The sequence below is a fragment of the Puntigrus tetrazona genome, chromosome 9 (genome assembly GCF_018831695.1).
Source record: "Puntigrus tetrazona isolate hp1 chromosome 9, ASM1883169v1, whole genome shotgun sequence".
NCBI lineage: Eukaryota > Metazoa > Chordata > Actinopteri > Cypriniformes > Cyprinidae > Puntigrus > Puntigrus tetrazona.
In genome coordinates, this window is record NC_056707.1 from 13,640,215 (window position 1) to 13,661,647 (window position 21,433).

The 21,433-nt window shown below is 36.8% G+C and overlaps 1 protein-coding gene across 1 annotated transcript in view; it reads right to left on the bottom strand.

Annotated features, from left to right (window-relative positions):
- Window positions 1-2,088: 2,088 nt before the first annotated feature.
- tmem163a (transmembrane protein 163a) overlaps window positions 2,089-21,433 on the bottom strand; it is a 29,180-nt gene continuing 9,835 nt past the window's right edge. The window contains exons 3-8 of the mRNA XM_043249058.1: window positions 11,174-11,217; window positions 10,722-10,813; window positions 9,498-9,594; window positions 6,555-6,666; window positions 5,529-5,670; window positions 2,089-5,432 (exon numbers count right to left, since the gene is read on the bottom strand). Coding sequence (XP_043104993.1) covers window positions 5,372-5,432; window positions 5,529-5,670; window positions 6,555-6,666; window positions 9,498-9,594; window positions 10,722-10,813; window positions 11,174-11,217 — 548 coding nt within the window. The 3' untranslated portion in view covers window positions 2,089-5,371. The remainder of the gene's footprint in view (window positions 5,433-5,528; window positions 5,671-6,554; window positions 6,667-9,497; window positions 9,595-10,721; window positions 10,814-11,173; window positions 11,218-21,433) is intronic.

The following is a 21,433-nucleotide window of genomic DNA, read 5'->3' on the forward strand; positions in this document are numbered from 1 at the left end:
CATCACCTCTGGAATGCTGCTCCATTCAGCGAACAAAGCTTCACCCCTGCTTTAAGGTTGATCCACCTCAGAGGGGAGGAGAGTTTCGAGCATGTTCTGAGTTACTGGAGCAGCCTGACCAGCCTGGGAACATGCTGGAATGAGAAATGTGAACCACCTTCTTATTAGTCAGATCCAAAAGCATGTGCTGTATGGAACAAGAGACTTTGTCACCCAATAGGCCTTTTTTCTTTCTGGTTTGCACTGATATGCATACACACAGCCCATCTTAAACATTTGTGACCCTGGACCACAAAACCAGCCGTAAGTGTCAATTAGTCGAAATTGAGATTTGTACATCATCTGAAAGCTGAATTAATACGCTTCACGAGAATGTATGATCTGTTAGGTATGACGATATTTGGCCATGGTACAACTATTTGAAAATCTGCAATGCATATTACTAATGAAAAAGTACATTTTAATATGTTTACGATAGAAACTTTACAACATATCTTTATGGAACATGATCTTAATTTCCTAATGATTTTTGCCATAAAAGCAAAATTGCACATTTTGAAATACACAATGTATTTTTGGCTACTGCTACAAATACAGCAACTTGTTTTTGCGGTCCAGGTTTACAATAAAGAATGAAATGCATGATACGCAGCTTTAAACAGCAACATCGTTTCTAAAGTAAGTATCCTTGACATGTAAGAGTAATGGAATCTGGATAAGTCAAAGTCCATTTTGCATATAGACTCAGAGTCCAAAAACAACACTGAACAGCTGTAACTGTCATTTCAAACATGTCAGTCTGGGATTTACACTTGAGGCGGGTCTTGCGGGGGAGGAATGGATCAGGAGATTCCAGCCATTCCCTCTGGCTTTGGGGCAACATTTGAAAGCTCGACTCCCCTCCGAACCCCACATCTAAATGCCCAAGAGAATTCGGCTGTTGTGGTTTGTCTGTCACTATGGCTCCAAGCTCGAGTTTGACTCGCGCCTGCATCCAGTGTGAAATCTGTTCATTCAGCACAAGTCTGACTCGTGCAGAGTTTCCCGCAGAAGTGCTCTGAAATCCAAGTGCTGGCTGTAGGCAGATGGTAGTTTTCACAAGTGCTGTTCATTAGATTAGGCTGAAAACACACTGAATTCGTAATAGAAAATGACAAACATATTTACATGCGACATATACAACATACACTAACTAATTGTCAGATGCAATGTTAAAAACGTAACGTAGTAACACTACTTTCGCTTTAGATTGTCGAGCTTTAGGTAAACATCACTGTTTCATCTGATTCAGATGATCTTTTACCACCAAAAAGGTACCAAAACACCATGATATTAACATTGTTTACCTGAAGAGGTTGCTTGTGAGAAACAAATCACTTTTTTCTGCCTCCTACTGGTTGTATGAAGTATTACGCACATTTAAAAACTCAAAACACATAAAACCACTACATGAAACCCTTTATTGTGCATTTGTATCGCTAAATAAAATGAACAAAATGTGCGTTAACACAATGTTAAATACATTTGAAGTTGTAGCTATAGCTTTTGTTTAGATTAAAGAAGAATAAAGTAACAGGCCCAAAGTAAAAAGAGACGTACAAAGTTGTATGCAGGTCTGTCTAAAAATCGGTAAGAAAAGCGAGACACAAATAAGAAGTCTGTTGTTCTGTTGTGTCCTGCTTAATTTTCGGTGTAACTATCTATTACTGTAACAGCTCGCCATCTAGTGGTCATAAGTAAGTGCAGAACACCTCCTTCTGAAACAAAACACTATTAAAGTCATAGAAAGTGCTGATTCTCTTGTTGTAGGACAGGGGCAACTTTTTTCCTATCTTTAGATTAAGTTTTTTTTAACCACATGTCGTTACATTAACGTTTATACTTCACCATACCAGCTAACAGATTCAATTAGATTCACTCATGTTGGTAGCATTCTCAGATATTCATTAACATTTAGACTATACAGCTGTTAACTGTTACAGTATACCGAGCAATGCCACAACAATAATGACAAAGCGACTAATAATAATAGGCCGAAGTATAGCACACTATGGCACGCGATCCAAACACTTAGACATAATCAAGCAGTGGTTTCTTAGGAGATTTTATTTTTGTACAACCTTTAGGTCAAGCCATATCTCACATGTTCTACAGAAATATAGATCAGCATCACTATTGAAGTAAATGTACATTCAGAACCTCTCGTCTATGTGCCAGACATTAGAAATGGGTTGTGTGTGTGCTTGTTTGTGCTGTGCATGCGTGCGTGTCACTGTGTGTTTGTGCAGCATTTTGTGGGTAAGTGGTGATTTTCATGCAAAGCGCACTAGAGTAGCAGTGTGTAGGCCTAGGCTATTGCTTAAGACTAAACTATAACAGCATAAGTACAGACTTCAGGCCTGAGCCAACTAATGCAAGGTCCAGCTGTCATTTTGTCTTTGGAATATAGACTGATTTATACAATCTGCACGACCTAAACTAAGCAAATGTAACAACTGTGCGACCCTGATGATCTTTATAGTAATGGATAAGCATCTACAGCTACTGAAGTCTATGAACAGACAGCGCCGTTCTCCTACGTGTCAGCTGATGATACATTACAGCCTAACACATGCTTAGATTTACAAAACTATCACAATATGCCTGAAGAAAATGAATGAACTGACTCATAAGAAACAACCTGCCTATCTGGCAGCTGTGACCTGACATCTGAATATTATAAGTACTCAATACCAAATTTTTGTAAACATAATACAGCATTAATTCGGCACATTACCATGGGCAGTCTACACACATATACAGTCTAAGTCAGTACACTTTATATAAGATTATGGAACACTGAATTTGAAAAAAATATTCAAGTTATAACGCGTCCACTGATACGTATATGGAAAGACGCTATTGCATTACGGCACAAACACGCCAATGGCATCACTCGAGTACAAATCAATAATAAATAAAAACAACAGCTTTGCTATGACGATTAAAGAACATAACTATGAAATGTTCTGCTTTAAAGTTTTCCCTCTTCGGACGAGATCACACTGAGCAGTAGACAAAAGGCTTCGGGAGTCTGTGCTGCAGTTATTGGTCGACTCGTGATTGTCTGGTAACTCTGGTGAGACACATAAATCAGCAGGTGAGCAGTAGATGAGCTGCGAAACGATCACAGTCTTTTACATTCGGTTACATTCACGCCCCAATTATATGAGACACAGAGGCAAAAATAAACTGTGTTTAAAACTGAGGAAAACACGATTGCTGATGTTCAGTATTGATGATGTAAAAATAAGCCTTTGTGTGGCACTGTGCTTGTGAGACGGTAAAAAGATCTTCCACTGATGTTCATGGTGCACATGGAAAGGTCGGTGACAAAAACCTTAGATTTAAAAACACTTCTTTGTGCTTAAGAAGCAAGTCGTGTGAAATTTATGAATAAATAATTCATGTTCATTCAAATTAGCGTGCATTTTTATATTCACTGATGCGTTTTATATACGGATAAAATAAATGGATTTTTAAAATACACTACGTTCACGAGGTTGGGGTCAGTTGATTTTTTTTCTTTTGTGCTCAACAAGGCTGAATTTATTTGATCAAAGATAAGGTAGAAACATTAATAATGTGAATTATTTCCAATTTAAATAACTTACTCTGACTGCAAAGCTTTTCAGCAGTCCTCAGTGTCACATGATCGTTCAGAAACCATTCTTATATGCTGATTTGCTATTAACATGTTTAATTAATTACTGATTTTCTGTTAGCAACTTTTTATTGAATTTTCTTATTTTATAACAGTAATACACAACAAAAGGCAACTGTGCAAATTAGTTATTAACAATGTTGAAAACATTTGCTCTGTTAGCATTTTTGTGTAAACTGCCATTTTTTTCAGGATCCCTTGGTGAATGGAAACTTTTGCAACATTTACAGTTACTTTTAAATCAATTTACTGCATCCCTGTGAATTAAAGTATTGTTTTTTCAGAGAAAAAAAGGATGAATTTTGACCCCAAAACTTTTGAACAGCAGTGTACAGGTCAGAAATGACAGACGTTTGGATTTATGCTTCAGCTTTTGTACACAAACAAATAAAAGGTGAAAAACCCATTATAATATAGATTAGTTTTGTTAAACAGTGCAGTAAGAAACTAAAATGTGCTTTGTTTTTCCAATGATTTGCGCTTCATTGTGGAATAAGCTGCCCTGCCTCACAAACCTCTGTAATGCACCAATCGTTCATTCTGTCTGCTGGAGCCCAAATCAATCATTTCTACATCAGACGACACTTCAGGCCATTCAAATCTCATTCTGTCTTGGCACGGGAAAAAAATATCTGATAAGTTCAATAGCAAGCGGCAAACCGACAGCAATGCATGCCACAGAAATCACTGGTTAAACACAGCAGATCGTCGCACAGAAGAGGTCAGATTAGTTGATTGCTTTAAAAAAAATACAACAGTGCAGCTAAAAACATGAAAAAAGGAATTGCACAATACAAGCGAAAAAGTAAAAATTAGTAGACAGATTTAGGAATATTTCAGGTTTTGTCTTTTTTCCTTGTTGTGCTAGAAATGGTTCAACGGTCAGGAAGTTCAAGCTGCTATAACCTTTCTGTGCTGGTTCGTCATTTTGACTATGGACTCAAATGGACTAAATGTCTATGCATTATGGGTCTATTTTTCAAAATGGATATTTCATATAATTATCTTACTGACCCTGAAACTGTGGTCTTTAGTATAGTTGTGCCTAATCCATAACGCTTCTGTGTGCTTTTCTTTATTGAAATGAGTGTCAACGCTACACTGGAAACGGTGCTGGTCTCTAGCTCTGAGAGGTTATATACAATATTATACACTAAAATATAAACATACCGTATAATATATTCATTCTGGGGGACAACGGGCGGAACGATGTGATGTAACAGAAAGATGAATGAAGTAAAAATAATCAAATGCTCATTCACATGACTTTTCATTAAACAAAGAGTACCATACGGTATGAATCAATGTCGTCTACAATTTAAGAAACAAAAACAAATGTGGCGTAATAGAATTTTATGCATGTGACCAATAAATGCTGATCTCTGTTTAAGACCAGTCGCTCTTGTCTTGAGTGCCGGGAGTGACATCACCGATCCACTGACCAGCTCATTCTTCTTCCTCCTTCCTTCTTGTAAATGTTGTGCTGAGTGAAGGAGGACCTCAGGAGCTGGTCGGAGCGGTGATTCTACAATACATGATGCTGAATTGGCTGCCAGCAGACTTTATTCCTGGATGTATTTGGGTATCGTGTCAGTTGAGAGAGCAGCAGGAGCCGAGAGTGATAACTGGATCCATACGATGCCTTTTTTTTGTTGTTCTGAACCAGCGTTACTCAAAGCGCTCATAGTTTCGAGTTTGTCTTACTCGTGGCACCATGTCGATCAACAGCCTGCAGGACAAATGAAGAAAGGAAAGATTCACGTTAAAGATTTTAAAGTGTGAATGATAGACAGACTGTGAGTATGTTCTCAGCGAATACACTTACTTGACCCCGTAAGCTAGAATGATGAGTCCGATCAGGACCCCGATGGTTCCGTCCAGGTACCAGACGGTGGGATGATGTCTAAACACCTCAGCACTGATGAGGATGGAAAACCCCATGATGCCCCCAACCATAGAATTAAAGCCTTCAGAAAAGCAAAAAAAATGAATAAAGAGCAATTACAATTTATGTGTTGCTATGAAATTCATCTTCGTGACATCTGCATTTAAAAGTTTATAAACAGCAGTGTTGTTATCTTTAGCAATTAAAATAAAGCTTGACAATTAGACAAAAAATAATAATAACTTGAATGTAATTAGAAATATCGCCTGAAATAAGTTTATGCGTTAAAATGACTAAAACTAAAACTGAAATAAAAATAAAGCCAAGTAAAAAAAAAAAAAAAAAAAGTAATAAAATAACATTACTTAAAAATTCTAATAAAAACTGAAAAATAAACTCAAAATATTACAATGGTATTTATTATTATTTTTTAATACTATGAAACATTTCTTAATGCTTATACTGTTTAACCGTTTAACTCGTCAAACAGTTCTCCCAACAAACTTAATCTTGGCAAATTGAAGTTTAACACCTATGTTTAGCTTCATCTAATTATTTCGACAGGATTTAATTTTATTTAGAATATATTTCAATGTGGTATTACATTATTCAGTCCCGTAATGTTATGAACTTAAGTTTAAGTTTACATTTGCAGACTGTAGATACATAAAGATTTGTTGTGTCTAAATGAGAAAAGATTTTGTGTCCTTTTATAGTTAAAGTCAGAGAATGCATTTGGTGCCAAAGTAATAAAAAAAATTGATCTGCAGCTAAGCCCACATAGATTGCTGCTGTGCTCACTGTGTAAAGAGTTTTAAAAAAGTGACTGAAGAGGTCCCTGCAAACATAAAAAAAAAACTGTAATATATTCATAGTCACAGAGGCAGGTGACACCATGATGTTGCGAGTTAATAATATGAACTGAATGAGAAACAGTGACATGGTGTGTGTGTGTGTGTGTCATACCATCAGTGATTAGGGCTCTGCTGGTCAAAATCCTTCCCAACATGAACTTGGCAACAGCAAGAATGACACACATGAGGCCACTGACGATAGAAACGCTGAACAGGAAGTCATCCTGGCAGAGAGACAGACAGAAAGCAGAATTATTCACAGTAGAAATGATGCAGGGCCCATATGGTTGAATCATAAATAGGGAGGGGGGCACAGGCAACGTCAGCAGGGAGAAATTAAAACCTTAACTCTTGTGGAAGTAACTGAGGGATAAAAGTGAGTCCAACAATATTACAATATAAGTATGTCTAGTCAGCTCTTGAGGCGATACAGAGATGAAGTGCAGTTCATTTTAAGCATTCAACTTATTATTTAACGAGGAATCGGAAAAAGCACGATAAGAGGATTAGACTGGACTAGATATAAGACTAGATATAAGACTTGCGAAAACTGATTTACACAACAAACTTTAAATGGATGGCTTTAAATATACAGTTAATAGAAGTATTCTAATAGCTGTGAAAAGGTAGCATCTACATTAAGTGAAGATCTCCAAGAAAAAGGAAACAAAAGGTACAAAAATAGCAATTATAAATAATAAAACTACATGGTATCAGTACTGAGGACATTTTCGGGTGCATCATCGATGAACTACAGCTGCTTTTGTCGCTTTTGCTTTTCTCTTTTCCCTCCAAACTAAGAACGTCTGCTTTCCACCCACACAACATCCAGAAGCATTTCTCCTACATTTCTAATAAGACAGTTTGTTCAGAGACCTTCATCTCCGAGGAACAGCTGAGAGACAAAGAATGTGTTTAAGTTCAGGCTTTCATTTTTTAAGCTGTAGACTGGCTAGTTAAGACTGGCAGTTTAGATAAATTGGACCGCACAATTTTCAATAAGGCCACCTTAGAGATTCGGAGTGATGGCCATTTGCCATTGAAGGGTGCTGACGTGAAGAGTCCAGGTCTAATGAATGTGGTACTGCAGGCTGATAGCTTGGAAAAAAAGCACATTAAAGAAGGTGGAAGCCCATTTCCGAATCATCCATCCTAACGCAACAGGAGAGGGCCGACAGAAGCGATGGCTTCCGGCCATCACAATTCCATCATGAAAGCTGCTCCTGTGATGTTTCATTAGCACTTATGGGTCTAAACAAGACATGAATGAATATATAAACAGATAGAAGTGCCTGTGATGATAGTAAATATTTCCACCAAGATCAGCCTTTCAAGGAAGAGGTGACACTCACTAGTGACTTACTGACTTACTAGTGACTTACACACACATTTGGAAATCAGTATAAAGTGGAAAATGGATGGGTTTATCCAATGATTTAAAAAATGAAAGAAATACATATACAACTGTTTCATTGGGCGCACATGCCTGGCCCTAAGTTAACTTCCGGTCTGTGTTTGTTTATCGGTCTGGTTAGTCCCGCTGGCTACGAGCGCAGTTAACAATGTGTAAAGACGTTGGTTTCAGGTTATCGTGCTGTGAGATGTTTCCCATACATTTATTTATTTGTGGCAACCTGCCACGATATTAAAGATTGTCCAAAAGGCTTTGTTGAATAGACATGAGCATGTAATGTACATTAAATATCGAACATTACTGTATTTATGAAGGAAGACTGTCTTTAGAAAATGTTATTTTCATTGACTCCTGCATGTAAGATCAGCGTTTGTAAGCTCAGAGCTGCTTTGTCTACAACCGTTAGCTGGGAAACCTCCCTTTCTCACGGCCTAAAATGTTAACACTTTACAGTAAGGTTCATTAGTTAACATGAACGTAAAATGAACGAACTGAGGTTAACAAATGACACCTTATTGTAAAGTGTTACAACATTTTATTTGGCTTTAATTTACTTTATTCAGTTTTAGTCAATTTAGCATGTTGAACTTTATTTCATTTAGTTATTTTGCTGTATCATATTGTAGCTTCATTTAATTAAGCAAAACGATTTTTTATAGTTTTATTTTTAACTAACAGTATCAATCTTGGGTGCAAGTTGCTCATTTCACATCCGATCTTGGCAGATCTTCATCAAATATCCCGCAGAGGACAGTGATAAAAACTCAATCCTGACCCTCCTGCTGTGCTGCGGAGTGAACCATAACAGACCCCTGACACCTATTATTCCTGTCAGCGGCATCAGTGTGTGACTCCAGATTACTGCCTTTTTCCTTGCGCTCATTAGCATTTTATAGTCTGGGTAGATGAAAGGGTGTGAACTGCTATTTCCCAGCCAGAAAAAAAATAAACACTGAGTGAAAACACTGATTTACATTTAGACTTTCTTTGATTAGAGAGATGCCTTAAAGCTGTCAATGGCAAACAAAGGGAAAATATGTTGTTTTGGTTGTCATTAATCTTTTTATTTATTTATTTATTTATTTATTTATTTATTTATTTGGAGTACTGCCATGCTTCTCTCTGTTATTCTTTCTCCCCTAGCTCCTTACGTATTTCCTCGCTCCGCATAAGTGTTTAGTGATGCACCGGATCTGGATATCAGTTAACATTTTGTTGGTAGAGGATCGTAAAAATAATGTTCAGTAATGTCAGGGATGTATCGGTGCTTTATCAGCGGTGTAAAAGAGATGAAAATAGAGGGAGATTAAAATCGCAATGCCATTAATCAGCACCTCTGAAATGATTATCCTGCAGCTCGTTGGAGTGGTGCCAGTCTTTGATTAATTAACGGATAAAGACTGAACACATTGCTGTTAGCTGTGACTGCTGGAAAAATCCACAACTGACAGTGAGATGAAATACCGCAACTTAGAAAGAGTTTGTCTGCTAACCTAAAGTCCTATTTAAGGGTCACAAGAGATAGAACGAGAACAAATTTATCATTACATTTTGTGAAGATGAGTGCGTTCCATCTATTTGTCAACATGTATTATATTCAGTGTAGGAACATTAACTTTAAAATGATAAATATGAACTTACCACTTCAGGAAGAAGTTTGGTGGCCAGATCATGGATGGCCTTCCCCAAAATGCACAGGGACGACAAGATGAAAACCACTCCCAGGATCACACATGCTCTGTTGATGAAGAAAACCAGAAAAAAAATGCTGATAAACTAACACATCATACAGTAAGTCGAGCAGATTAATTTGTTTATATGATTGAGTTACTGCAATTCTTACTATTAGCTAGTTATGAATGACTACTTTTGCCTCAACAAACTCCCAATTATTACTTATTAATTAATGGTAAGATTGTTGTTAAATTTGGGATTAAAATATAATCATATGGAATATGTGCTTTATAATTACTAACAAAACAGAAAATATGTTAATAATAGGTATGCTGTAAGCAACTACTTAATAGTGGAATTGGGGCCTAAACTGTTTTCATCTATTTTTGTACAAATAAATGCAGCACTGGTGAGCATAAGAGACTTATAATGGTAGTGTACAATGGTATGGTTATAATGGTAGCATATATATTATTATGCCTCGTCTATACTTTATACTGTATATTGTTTGTAGCTGATGTTGATTCAGGGCTAAAGCAATAACACTGTCAGTTCCTCAAAGGTGCACCTGGGGAACAATGGCCTCAATTGATTTGCAAATGCGTCTTTTTTATAGTAAACCTGCAGAAACCTGATCCACGCTGAAAAATACGAAAAGTGTCCACAACACGTTTAGATTCTCTGTATGACAAGCGGCCACCGGTACACCTACAGAGACCTGCAATTCTTCTCTAGCATTGCACTATAAATCTCTCTTTCTGACACATCGACCTGAGAAATGAGATTCACCCCCACAGACTGAGGACGAAACCAGAAGCACAGGCCTTTATCAAAGTAACACGTCTCCGATTGAGACAGACGAGGTGAAAGCCAGAAACAAGGCAGATCATTCAACAAACCTGATAAATCGAAAGTGTTCAGGCTTAAAACATGTCACACTGAATGTTGGTAGGATCCAGTCCAAAGAGAATAGATTTTGTGTTCAACCGCGCTCCGCCACAATTCCAAACGCACTAGCTTTGCTAAGAATAGCGCTGACGGTGAAATGTTGACTTATATTTTAAAATGTTTGGAATGTATTTTTTGAGTGTTGGTCACAGAGGAAGCATTATTCATTCTTTTTAGTGTTTTTCTGTGTTGTACCATGCAGTGCCCTACATACCACAGACAGCTCATCTTTTGTTTACTTACATGTATTCTCTATGGGCAGAGTGCACTGCTGCAGCGTTGCTATAGCGCCACAGCACTATAATGGAGGAAAGAACATCTAACGTCGCGTCAAACTGAAAAACAACAGTGATTCATCAGTGCTATAGAAATAATGCTCGTTACACCATCTCACTGTGTCACAAACTTAGGTCCAGTGATACATTTAGTCTAATGAAACCCTCCCACAGCTGCCTTGAGCACAAGAATGTAATGAATGCAAATGTAATAAATCAAAAACAAAACCTGGATCATAAAAATGCCCTGTTAAGCAGCAACCACCTCTCAAATACTGCATTAGGTGTTGGGATATGCGTTTAAATAACATTTACACATAACTTGACAACTGAACATTAAGCAATAATAAATGCACACATTTCCAGTAACTTTTGCCTAAAAATAGAATGCGGTTCATTAACGCTGAAGGTTATACTTACTGCAAAACCAAAAGCTGATGCACTGTGTCTCATGAAGGATACAGCTATTGGGAGAAAACAAAACAACAGAGACATTTATACATTAATGCATTTATACATTACATCACAAAGCATAAATAATACACAGTACAGCATGTACAGCACTGACTAATGTAAAGTTGCTTCTGGTGGATGATTATTCTGAACTAATGTTTGGTAACAAAACTATATAAAATAATAAAATAACAGTGTTTCCATTTGTGGGTTAATGATAATGGTTCAATGATTTTTTCTGAGAATAACATTTTCATTATTATACATGTACTATTCTATTCTATTCTATTCTATTCTACATTCTAAAATAGTAATACAATAATATAATATATACTGTTATATTACTATTTTAAAATAGTTTGTTTTTGTATTTTTATTTGTATTTGTGTATTGTATTATATTATATTATATTATATTATATTATATTATATTATATTATATTATATTATACAAATTTAAAAGCTGTAACTGTAAAGATAGAAAATATTATAAATGGAATAAAACAATATGTCTTTAGAACAGACAAAATCATAGACAGTCAACAGAGGGCAACAGATAAATTGCTTTTAGAAGGTCTTGGTGAGGGTATTGTTGTACCTCCTGTACATGTTCATCCAGGTGTGTTGTACAGTGTCAGCCGTTGTTATCACATGAAAGTGTAATTCTCAAATCCTATGTTACATTTATCAGTAACAGAATGCACAGTGAACTCCCCCCTCTGTCTGCATCTATTAAAATGTGAATTCAAAAAGCCAGTCCACTGTGTTTTGACTTATTTGACAAAGCAGAAGAAAGACAAGGCTCTCCATTTTACCAAGCGTGAGCTTGCATTTGAGAGGCTGTATTTGCTGCCCCCCTCCTGAGCGGAGAACTCTCACCGTTCTATTGATCTCCAACTTTAAAGACAGACTCGACCACCACGTGTCATAGCAACAGAGGGGCTGCACATCGCATGATATCCCACACTGCCCTTGAAACACAACAACACTTCTGCTCAGGAGCTGTTGTTATGTATGAAAAGCAATTTATTTATTTATATAATTCTTTTTTGCTTATTAAATCCAGCAATAAAACAACTAAGGACTCTTCAGTGCCTATAACAAATGTTGATGCATTGTAATATATAACATCCAACAAGTCAGTGCAAGTTTTAATCACACAGATTTGGCACAGATCGTGTTTCCATCACATTCTATCTCTTCGTTTTATTTCTCAACTCTCTCGATCAATAAAATCATGGCAAAAAAGCAAGAAAAACACTACTTGTTGCACAGCAAAACGAGTATATCTAGATTGCTTGAATTTCGGCATTTAGCAGACCAACAAAGGGCCCATAATTGTGACTGAGGGGTCATAATGCTAGAACAAACAAACAGCTTATGTTTAATAACTAGGAATTACATCTTTTGCGAACTTGCCAATATGAGCAAACACAGCTCTATCTGCAAAAGATAGCATCCGCATTCTTCTTGGCCTATATGCATATGAAATATTCCCCCCAAAAACTGAGCACATAGGAAGAAATGTGATGATCAAAGAACCCAGTGAGTGTAGTTACAGCAGAGGAAACATGCCTGAGGAAGTAGGTCAAAATCAGTGTGAATGTCTCCAGTCCTGCATTACATCTATATTAGTATTACCAAAAAAAAAATCTTTTTCTTTTGATGTGAATACAAGGCTGTGAAATGTTCAATAAGCACATAGCTATGTTGTTCAGGTGTCAACATACTTTGATTTGTTTACTGCATCTTAAGGCAGAGGTGGAAACCGGAGGTGGAAAGTGTAGGTCGGTCCAGATCTTTTGACAAACAGCAGGCTTGCGTTGGGGAAATTTCTGCATACTTAAAAAGTTTCCGAGTTGAAACACAAAACGAAAACTCCCTGTTGGGGGTTTGCTAACAAGACACACGACACCTATTAACAGGAGAAAAGCTGTAGAGGAGGAAACAGAAGAGATGGCTGGCTTCTCTGATTTGCACTTAGTCACTATTTCCCTTTCAGTCTCTTCTAAGCTCGGGTGTATGGTCCAAAGCACTTTTCAAGGAATCTCAGTTCACTCAGCGGCTCTATTTACAATGTCTCAGGATAGCTATTTCAGGCAAGATCAAACTCTTATCTTATTGAATGGGGAAATAGGGTAATTCCAAAAAAGCATCAATCACATTTAAATAACACTGCAGATCAGAAACAAAATCATAAATGTTGTTTCAAATGCTCAAATAGTAAATAGTACTATAGCATATGTATTATAGGTTTGTCCGGTCCAGTCAAAACACACATGCAGTTCTAAGGGAAACCTATAAGTTTGTAACAGAAACTTCAGTCATGCAGTGATTTTACCAATTTATTTAGAAAGGTGAGTTAACATTTAGCATTGTTTTCTGAATTTTTGTCAGGCGTGACACATTAAAGAGCTCCACGATTGCTCCACGATGTATTTGATGTATTTTTCACTGTGTGAGAACATGATGTGTGGCGTGAGAGCGGCATGGCTTATCAGATAGGTGAGAGGGTAAATGATTTCCCCACGCAGCTTACACAAATTCGCACTGTTTTGAATGTGACTTTTGTGTGTTTGGTGCTTTACACATCTCTACATGCCTGCGAAATGCGCCTGAAATTGATTCAGCTCGGCTGGGCCTAAAGCCACCACATTGCACACTGAAGTTTCTCACGTAACTTTTTGAATTTTTTTTCAATGAATCGGCTGATGCAGTTCACAAAACCCTCAGCTTGTATATAATTTCAAATTCTACATCGGTCAATAAACTATTAATTTTTTTATAGCTTCAAAAGAAATATATACTGTGCGAACTCAACAGATTGACAAAAAAATAATAATAATTTGTCTTTGTAAGAAATGAGGAATGATGGGAGAGCCCCTCTCTGAAAGCTTTGGGCCGATAATGGCCACCGCTCCTGCTTTTCATCACGTTAATCCTCGTCTCAGAGGAACCGAGCTGACTGAGGATGTTGTCCTCTTGTAAGACTGTGTGTGCTATGAATTTCAAAGAAGGACGGGGACGTCAGCGAAACAGAAAGTAGCATTTGCTGCTTCCTGTTGATCAGATTTCTAAAGGAAGAATGCTTTAAAAGCTTTGAACTGTCACAAATATACATCAAAGCTTCATTGTTTATTTAAGGTTGTGACTTGAGATGTCACCAGTAGTCCCAGGATTCTCTTTCTAATGCTTTATTTGTGGTGCAGTGCAGCTAATTTGTTGTTATAAAAGGAAGAATCTTCCATCCATTTTCTGCAGTGGAAATCCAGTATATTTATATCTGACTGGGTGAATCAATAGCCAGTGTCTTGCTAATTCTACTGTAATCTATTTGAAATCAATTTCAGGAGCACAGTAGAAAGCGTCACTTTAAAAGAGTCAATAGGCCTAAGTGAACGTCGATACGTAACATGCTCTTTATACCTTAGTGCCAGGATAATAATTAAGTCATCCCACATACGTAGATTTAACATTAGGATTTAAAAGCCAGTTCCAATGCAAATAAATGCAAATTCCTCGATCTCTTGTAGCAGTCACGTTAGGGGCTGGCTATCACAACAATGCTCTTCCTCAGCTCTGCTGCAATATGTTGTCTTTAATAATTCACAACCTACAGCGTTGGGCCATTTGCCACATGCAGAGTGGAGTTTACTGCACTCCCAACCCTCAGTGCAGTTCACCAGCGCTGCCGTCAAATTTAGGGAATTTCGTCCGAGAAACAGTGGAGTTTAGGCTCAATGTGTATGATCAGTGCAAGGGAGCCGAAGACATGTGCTCTGTGGGTGAGACTAACACTGAACAAAGAAGTTTAGAAGTCTACCTTTAGGGTCTAACAACTTTTTTTAAATATGTTTCACATAACCTGATATCTACAAAATTAGCTCTCACCACAAACATACATATAAAAGGACCAACCATAGACCTTGTTCGTCTAATACTAATTGAATCAGAAGGGGGGTGGGCACGCATGATTATTTCATAAAGAACAAGCCACTTTGCACTTTCATAAAATAAGCTGTAATTCACACCATTATTGGAATTCAGTAGAATATTTGTACTGCTAAAAGCCATAGTCAAAGGACACATAAACAGACGGAATAGTGAAGCAGTATATCAGTGACTCATTGCCCCAGTGACTTGACTGTTTTCTTAGATTACTGTTCAGCTGTGAGCTGGTGGAAAAGTGTGACTTTAAAATTGATGTGTTTATCCACAAAAGAATTTACACACTGCCTTGCGCACAGCGGCACACAAAATACTTCCATACGTTTCTAAAGTGTTTAGCATAAGAAATGTGCAAAAATGCGGGCATATCCGTCCACACTTTACAAGTCCGTAAACCAAAATTATTTAGTTGCTTCTAAAGCTGAATTTGAATTTTACATGGTACTTTTAATTAACTTCTTTAATTAATTTAGGATAAATGAATTCTATTTATTTATTTATCCTTTCATCCATTCATCCATCCAGTGGCTATACTGAATGAAATTATTTACAATTATTATGTTGTTGAAGTTTATATATCAGTTTTAAATAAAAAAAAGAGGAGATTTTATTTATAATTATTGTAGCAAAAAAAAGATTATTAGATTATAATTAGATTAGATTATAAATTATGCTGTTATAATGTGGAGATGTTTTATGACTCTTGATGACAACAAAATAGAATCTAGCACACATTTTTAGGAAATGTCACGCAATAGTACAAAATGTGGCGTTCATTGACAATGCCTTCATTTCACCAATTTAACATGTTGGAAATAATCTCTCATAAGGCAAAAATAAAGAAATTCCCAGATTCCAGGTATTCCCTCCTGTGCGACCAGCCGCACATCTGACCCGCCTCCTCAGAATCACAATCTATGTGGTACTGCATCCAGGTTCCAGAGACCTAATCTAGGTTGATTTATTGAGGTCACACTCACAGCACATGCAGCTCACGTCTGAGCTCGGCTTCCAGGAGCCCCCTGAGACTAGAGACTCCCCGCCAATATGGCCGGTCGAGCAGATTTGCTTGGCTGCCTTTTCGCTGTTAACAGGAAGAGAGCTGCACCTGCTTTCTGCTGCAGAACGCTATCAAACACTGATATAGGCTTCAGAACGTGCCAGATTGACAGTGTTCCTAAGGAAGTTTTATGGTTTAAATGCATGTTTCGAGGCATTTCGATTTAATGCGGTGTGTGAAGAAGCATGTGACAGGACTGGCATGCTCACAGACACATTTGATTCCCAGTCAGAGCTTACGCTCAAGTAAACACCCCAATGGCGTTCCACTGACTGAATAACTGAATACATTCGGCAGGACTGAAAAGATAAATTTACATCAGTTCGCAATAAAGAGATTTTAAATATTTCTGGAAAAAAGAAAGTTAATTAAAATGATTTAATTGTTTCTCCTCTACTTGACAGTGGAAGCTTATAATCTTTACTGCATGTGGCTAAAATAAAATAAAAATTAATTTTGATTGAATTTTTGGGTAGCGAGAGCGATTTACTTACAATGCGACATTAAAGAATACAGGACAGCTACATAATTTCCATAATAACTAGTGCAATCAAGAGCAGCGCAAATTACCGCTTGCTGTAAAGACATATATTTTTTGGGGAATGTTTTGAGGAGCACATCGAGTCGTTCATTTTAATACTCTCCTCCCATCAAGTCTATTAGACTGTGGCACAGTGGAAACTATAATTATATGACCTAATAAATATTTAATCACTTTAAAAATATATTTCAAAATAAGCCATTTTTAATTAAAACACAATTAAATATTAATAATGTTAGAATTTAAATATTAGAATTTTAAGAGTTTTTAGAACTCTCACATGGAATTATGTTTAAAGCTAAAGTGTGTCATATCCGAACCACATTACATCACCAAACAGAAAAATGCAAAACAGCAATTGTATTCAAATAGATGCTCTGAACACTCCACCTGTCTGCCTGTGGTCAAGCAAAGAGGTGCTCCCACTTCCAAACTCGTGTGATTGGTTGGCCATGTTGCCATTTCTCCCATTCGTACTAATATATGTGGAAAATTATATGGAATTTCTTTGGTCAAACTGGATGCATAATAATGTGCCTAGTGTTTGCGCTTTTTTAATGTACTTATTATCCTACAAGCTTACTTATAGCTCCATATTAAAGACAATGCTTAACATAAAAAATCACAAGAAAATGTTTTCCTCTCCATTACAGGTTGAAAGCTGACCTGACGAGCTTGCTTTAGGAACACCTGCTAAACGCGTGTCTCTGTGCTGTACATGAACACATGTCTGAAACCCTGACAACAAGCTACCAGAGCAGCAGCTGTTCCTGTCCATATTTTAACATGAACATTACAGGACTTCAGGTGAAATAGACTGTAAAGTCCTAGTGTTAAATATGCTGTCCTTTCATGCATTCCTACGTGACATATCCAGTTATATTTAACCACCTTTTCTTTACCAGGCGAAAAAGAACACGGGCTTATTATAATTACTGCTTACTGAAATTGTTCTTGAACTCAATTTCTTTCAGCCGTATACAATTTTTGTACAACATTACTCAGAAACAACATCACTTAACCTCAATCCAGGCTTTCAAAACTGTAATAGCCAGGAGGAATTCAGGACCATGGACAGCATCAGCGCAATAGGTGTTTTTTGCTACCTTTGAAGAACACAATGAGAAGATCATACTTCAGGGCCGGCTGATGACACTGAATGCTGACAATAGCAGGAACATAGTGGATAAACAGCTATTCTTTCTACTTATATATATATATATATATATATATATATATATATATATATATATATATATATATATATATATATATATATATATACACACAGTGTTAGTTAGTTATATTTTTTTAATATATTCTGTGCATATTATGAGTTCTTGCTGTAGAGAAATAATTCTGAACTGAAAAATAATCGTAAGAAGCAGGCTTATAATTTAATTCAGAAGCTAAGAAATTCTATATAACAAATGGACCACCACACTTTGTATTCTATCAACAAACATCTTGTGGCATTACTGGGGTTTGAAGGAGGAAAGGAAGGAAATTGCAGTTTTTGTGAAAAGAAACTTAGTAGAACGAGTAGAAAGAAAGTACTGAGTAATATGAATCAACTACATATACTTACTATAAAGTTAGCGTTTGCTTGCATGTAATTATGTATAATGTAATGTGTAACGAGGACACCGTAAAATTAAGTGTCACCAAAGAAAGAAAGCAAGAAAGAAACTCAGTAGACAAATTATATTGGGGTAAAAATTAAAAAAGGGGTATTGCAATTTTTAAAAAGAAACTCATGTTATAATTTCAGATGGACAGGTAGATAGAAAGAAAGGTGCAGAGTTTCAGAGTGACTGATGATGTGTCCCATTAACAACAGCAGGACACTGGTTCCATTATTATAGAACAATTTTGTGATGCCAGTCCTGCCTAAATGGACTGGAAGGAGAACTCAACACCGAGACTTAATGTGTTTAGACAGGTTCCTAATGGAGCAGAACGGCAGACGTCTGCAGCGCTCCGCTCAGGTTACAGGGCCAGTAAAATACATGCAACTCATTTAGCCAAACCTTTCTTGATGCTTTAAGCAGGTCCTGAGGAGGAACAAAAACAGTGGGTATGACAAAACTAGGACAATAAATGATCATCATCTTGTGACAACATGGTCAAAATAGCCTCAGGCAGCAGAACACATTGATAAGGTGAGAGAAGAACATTGAGTAGGTGCAGAAAATGGGCTGTGACTTTAAGTGAAATGCGTTGCTGCACTGAAAATGTCACCAACCACGGTCTTTTAAAGGTGATGTTATATCGCAGCGATGATTCACAAGAGAAAAGGGAGTGTCTGATGATTTTAAAGAACTGGGCTTACATGTGAGAAATCGAGGAGAAAAAAACAGTTAAACTACTCGCAATGTATCAGAAGTGAAAATGTTCTCCTAAACGCCTGGTTGAACTTGATATAAGATGCCTGTCATCGGGACAGGAATAAAGACAGACAGCTGGGAATAAAGTTCAACGAAAGTGAATAAATCTTCTCTGTCTTTTGGCTCTGTGTGCGTGAACGTAATCCATTATACTGTGAAACTAATAGCTGTAGCGCATGTCAGAATGAGGCTGATAAAGACAGGCCCAGCGTAAAGATGCAGCACTCAAACAAGACCCAACAACCTCTCTGCGGAGCTGCTCTAATGGGCGATATTATATTTCACACACACTATTTTCATAACCCCTAATTAACTTGACCAGTGCTGCATGTATCTGGAGAACTTGGCCTCAGTTGGGTAAATGTCAGTTCAATTAAACAATGCTAAATTTGGATGTGATGATGCCTAGAATCCCATTTGAAATGTAAAATTAACATCATGAGATATTTGATCTTTGCAAGTAATAAAAGCGAAGACACTGATGAGGTTGACTGCTGCAGTGATAAAGCGTTAGTTCGGTTCACTAAAAAGGCTGAAATGACGAGCTAATGACTCATCATTATCGCTTCTCACTTTCAGGATTATTTTGGTAGCAAGCAACATGGGTTCACACTGGAAGGTTTTAATTAAAATAGAAGTCTCAAGGATCTAGTTATTATGCCACATATCATGACTTGAAAACTAGAATACTGATTTCCCATGAGGGCTACATTCCACCACTGTCTCATTTGTGACTATAAATCCCGTTCTTCATGTAAAATCATTAAAAACCCGCCACACATATTCACACCACATTTTCAGGAATTAAAAATTGATGATCACTGATTCATGAGCGTAGTTTAATTCAGGTGACACATGTCATTGTAATACATCAGAATTTCCTCTCTGCCTGCCTCTTAAATAAGTCATTTATTGATATAAATAAATAAATAAAAGATTTATTTCTAAGAATAGACTCTTCAACTTGTTTGCTGTACTTTATACCATGAAAACTAAAATGGACTTTTAAAGAATTTGGAATATACTTTTATGATAATATCACCCATTTTATATCTTGTTAATCCTTTTTATAATGTCTGCGATACACGATTAACCAGCAGCTACGTCACTTTTGTAACTTCGATAATAAGAAAAATATATTTAATTTACAAAGTGAAATATATGCAGTGTTTTTATGTATTTGATTACTTTACAGACTACAATGTATGTAGCCTTTCTGATTTATTTGTTGTTACTTTCTCAGTGGTTTTATCCTATTGCTTGTAGTCGTTTTTTTATACTTATTTAATCAGTGACATTTTAATTGTCTTTAGTGAGCTTGAGTTTTGTCGTGTTTGTTTTTATAAGCTAGAATTGTAATTTCTGTGGTATCGTAACTTTTGATTTCACAAAGACCTTATTTAAAGCAAAAATAACTATATTGTCGTTATTGTGAAAAGAAAATTACTGTGATATTTGGTCGTGACACCTGCCCCCAGTGACTCACCTTAAGAAACAACAATTCATGTGTTGACCTGTCCTGATGGTTAATGGTAAACTAAATTCACTTGGCTTAGCTTGAGCTCATAGTTCAACCGCCTCACTGCGGTACAACAGAGAGTAACAGAAACAGAGGAGGAGAAGGGGGATGCCGGAAGAATTGTCACTGAGATAGCGCATTGACTTCTGCTTATATAGACTTGTAATGATGATTGACAAGACTAAAGGATTAGGTTCCTCCGAACCTCATATAAATAAGCTTTTTTTTTTACAGCTAATGTAACGTGTGAATATAGTGAATGTAGCTACTGCAGTATGAGGAAGGTGACATTGAAGGAGCAAAAGAGAGGATCATTTGCATAAAAGGCAAATGTTCTCTGAGCATATATTTGGCATTTAGCTAGCGCAGAAATCCAGGTTTCATCTGTGCGGCGTTGTGTTTGTGTTTCACCTGAAACCAAATGCAAAATGAGATGACATTACTAAATGGTACAAGTTTTAAAACGCAAAGCATGTATCACATCCCCAGCTGAATTACACTGACCTTTCATTAAACTCTTTCCACCTTTGGTTATTTTGCTAGCTCCGTCAAGCTTTCCAGCAAGCACTTGATCTGCTGTCTGCATTGTAAGCAAATTAATTCAGCAAAAAGATGGTTAATGATTTAATTTCCACGCCTGCTAATCGTGAAAGCAGATGATATAACCGAGTAATAATAATGATAATAGGGTAACGGGATAAGTTTAAAAAATGAATGTCCTGATTTTACACATTGACCTCAACGAATGAAAAACCTTTACAGATAGATACAGA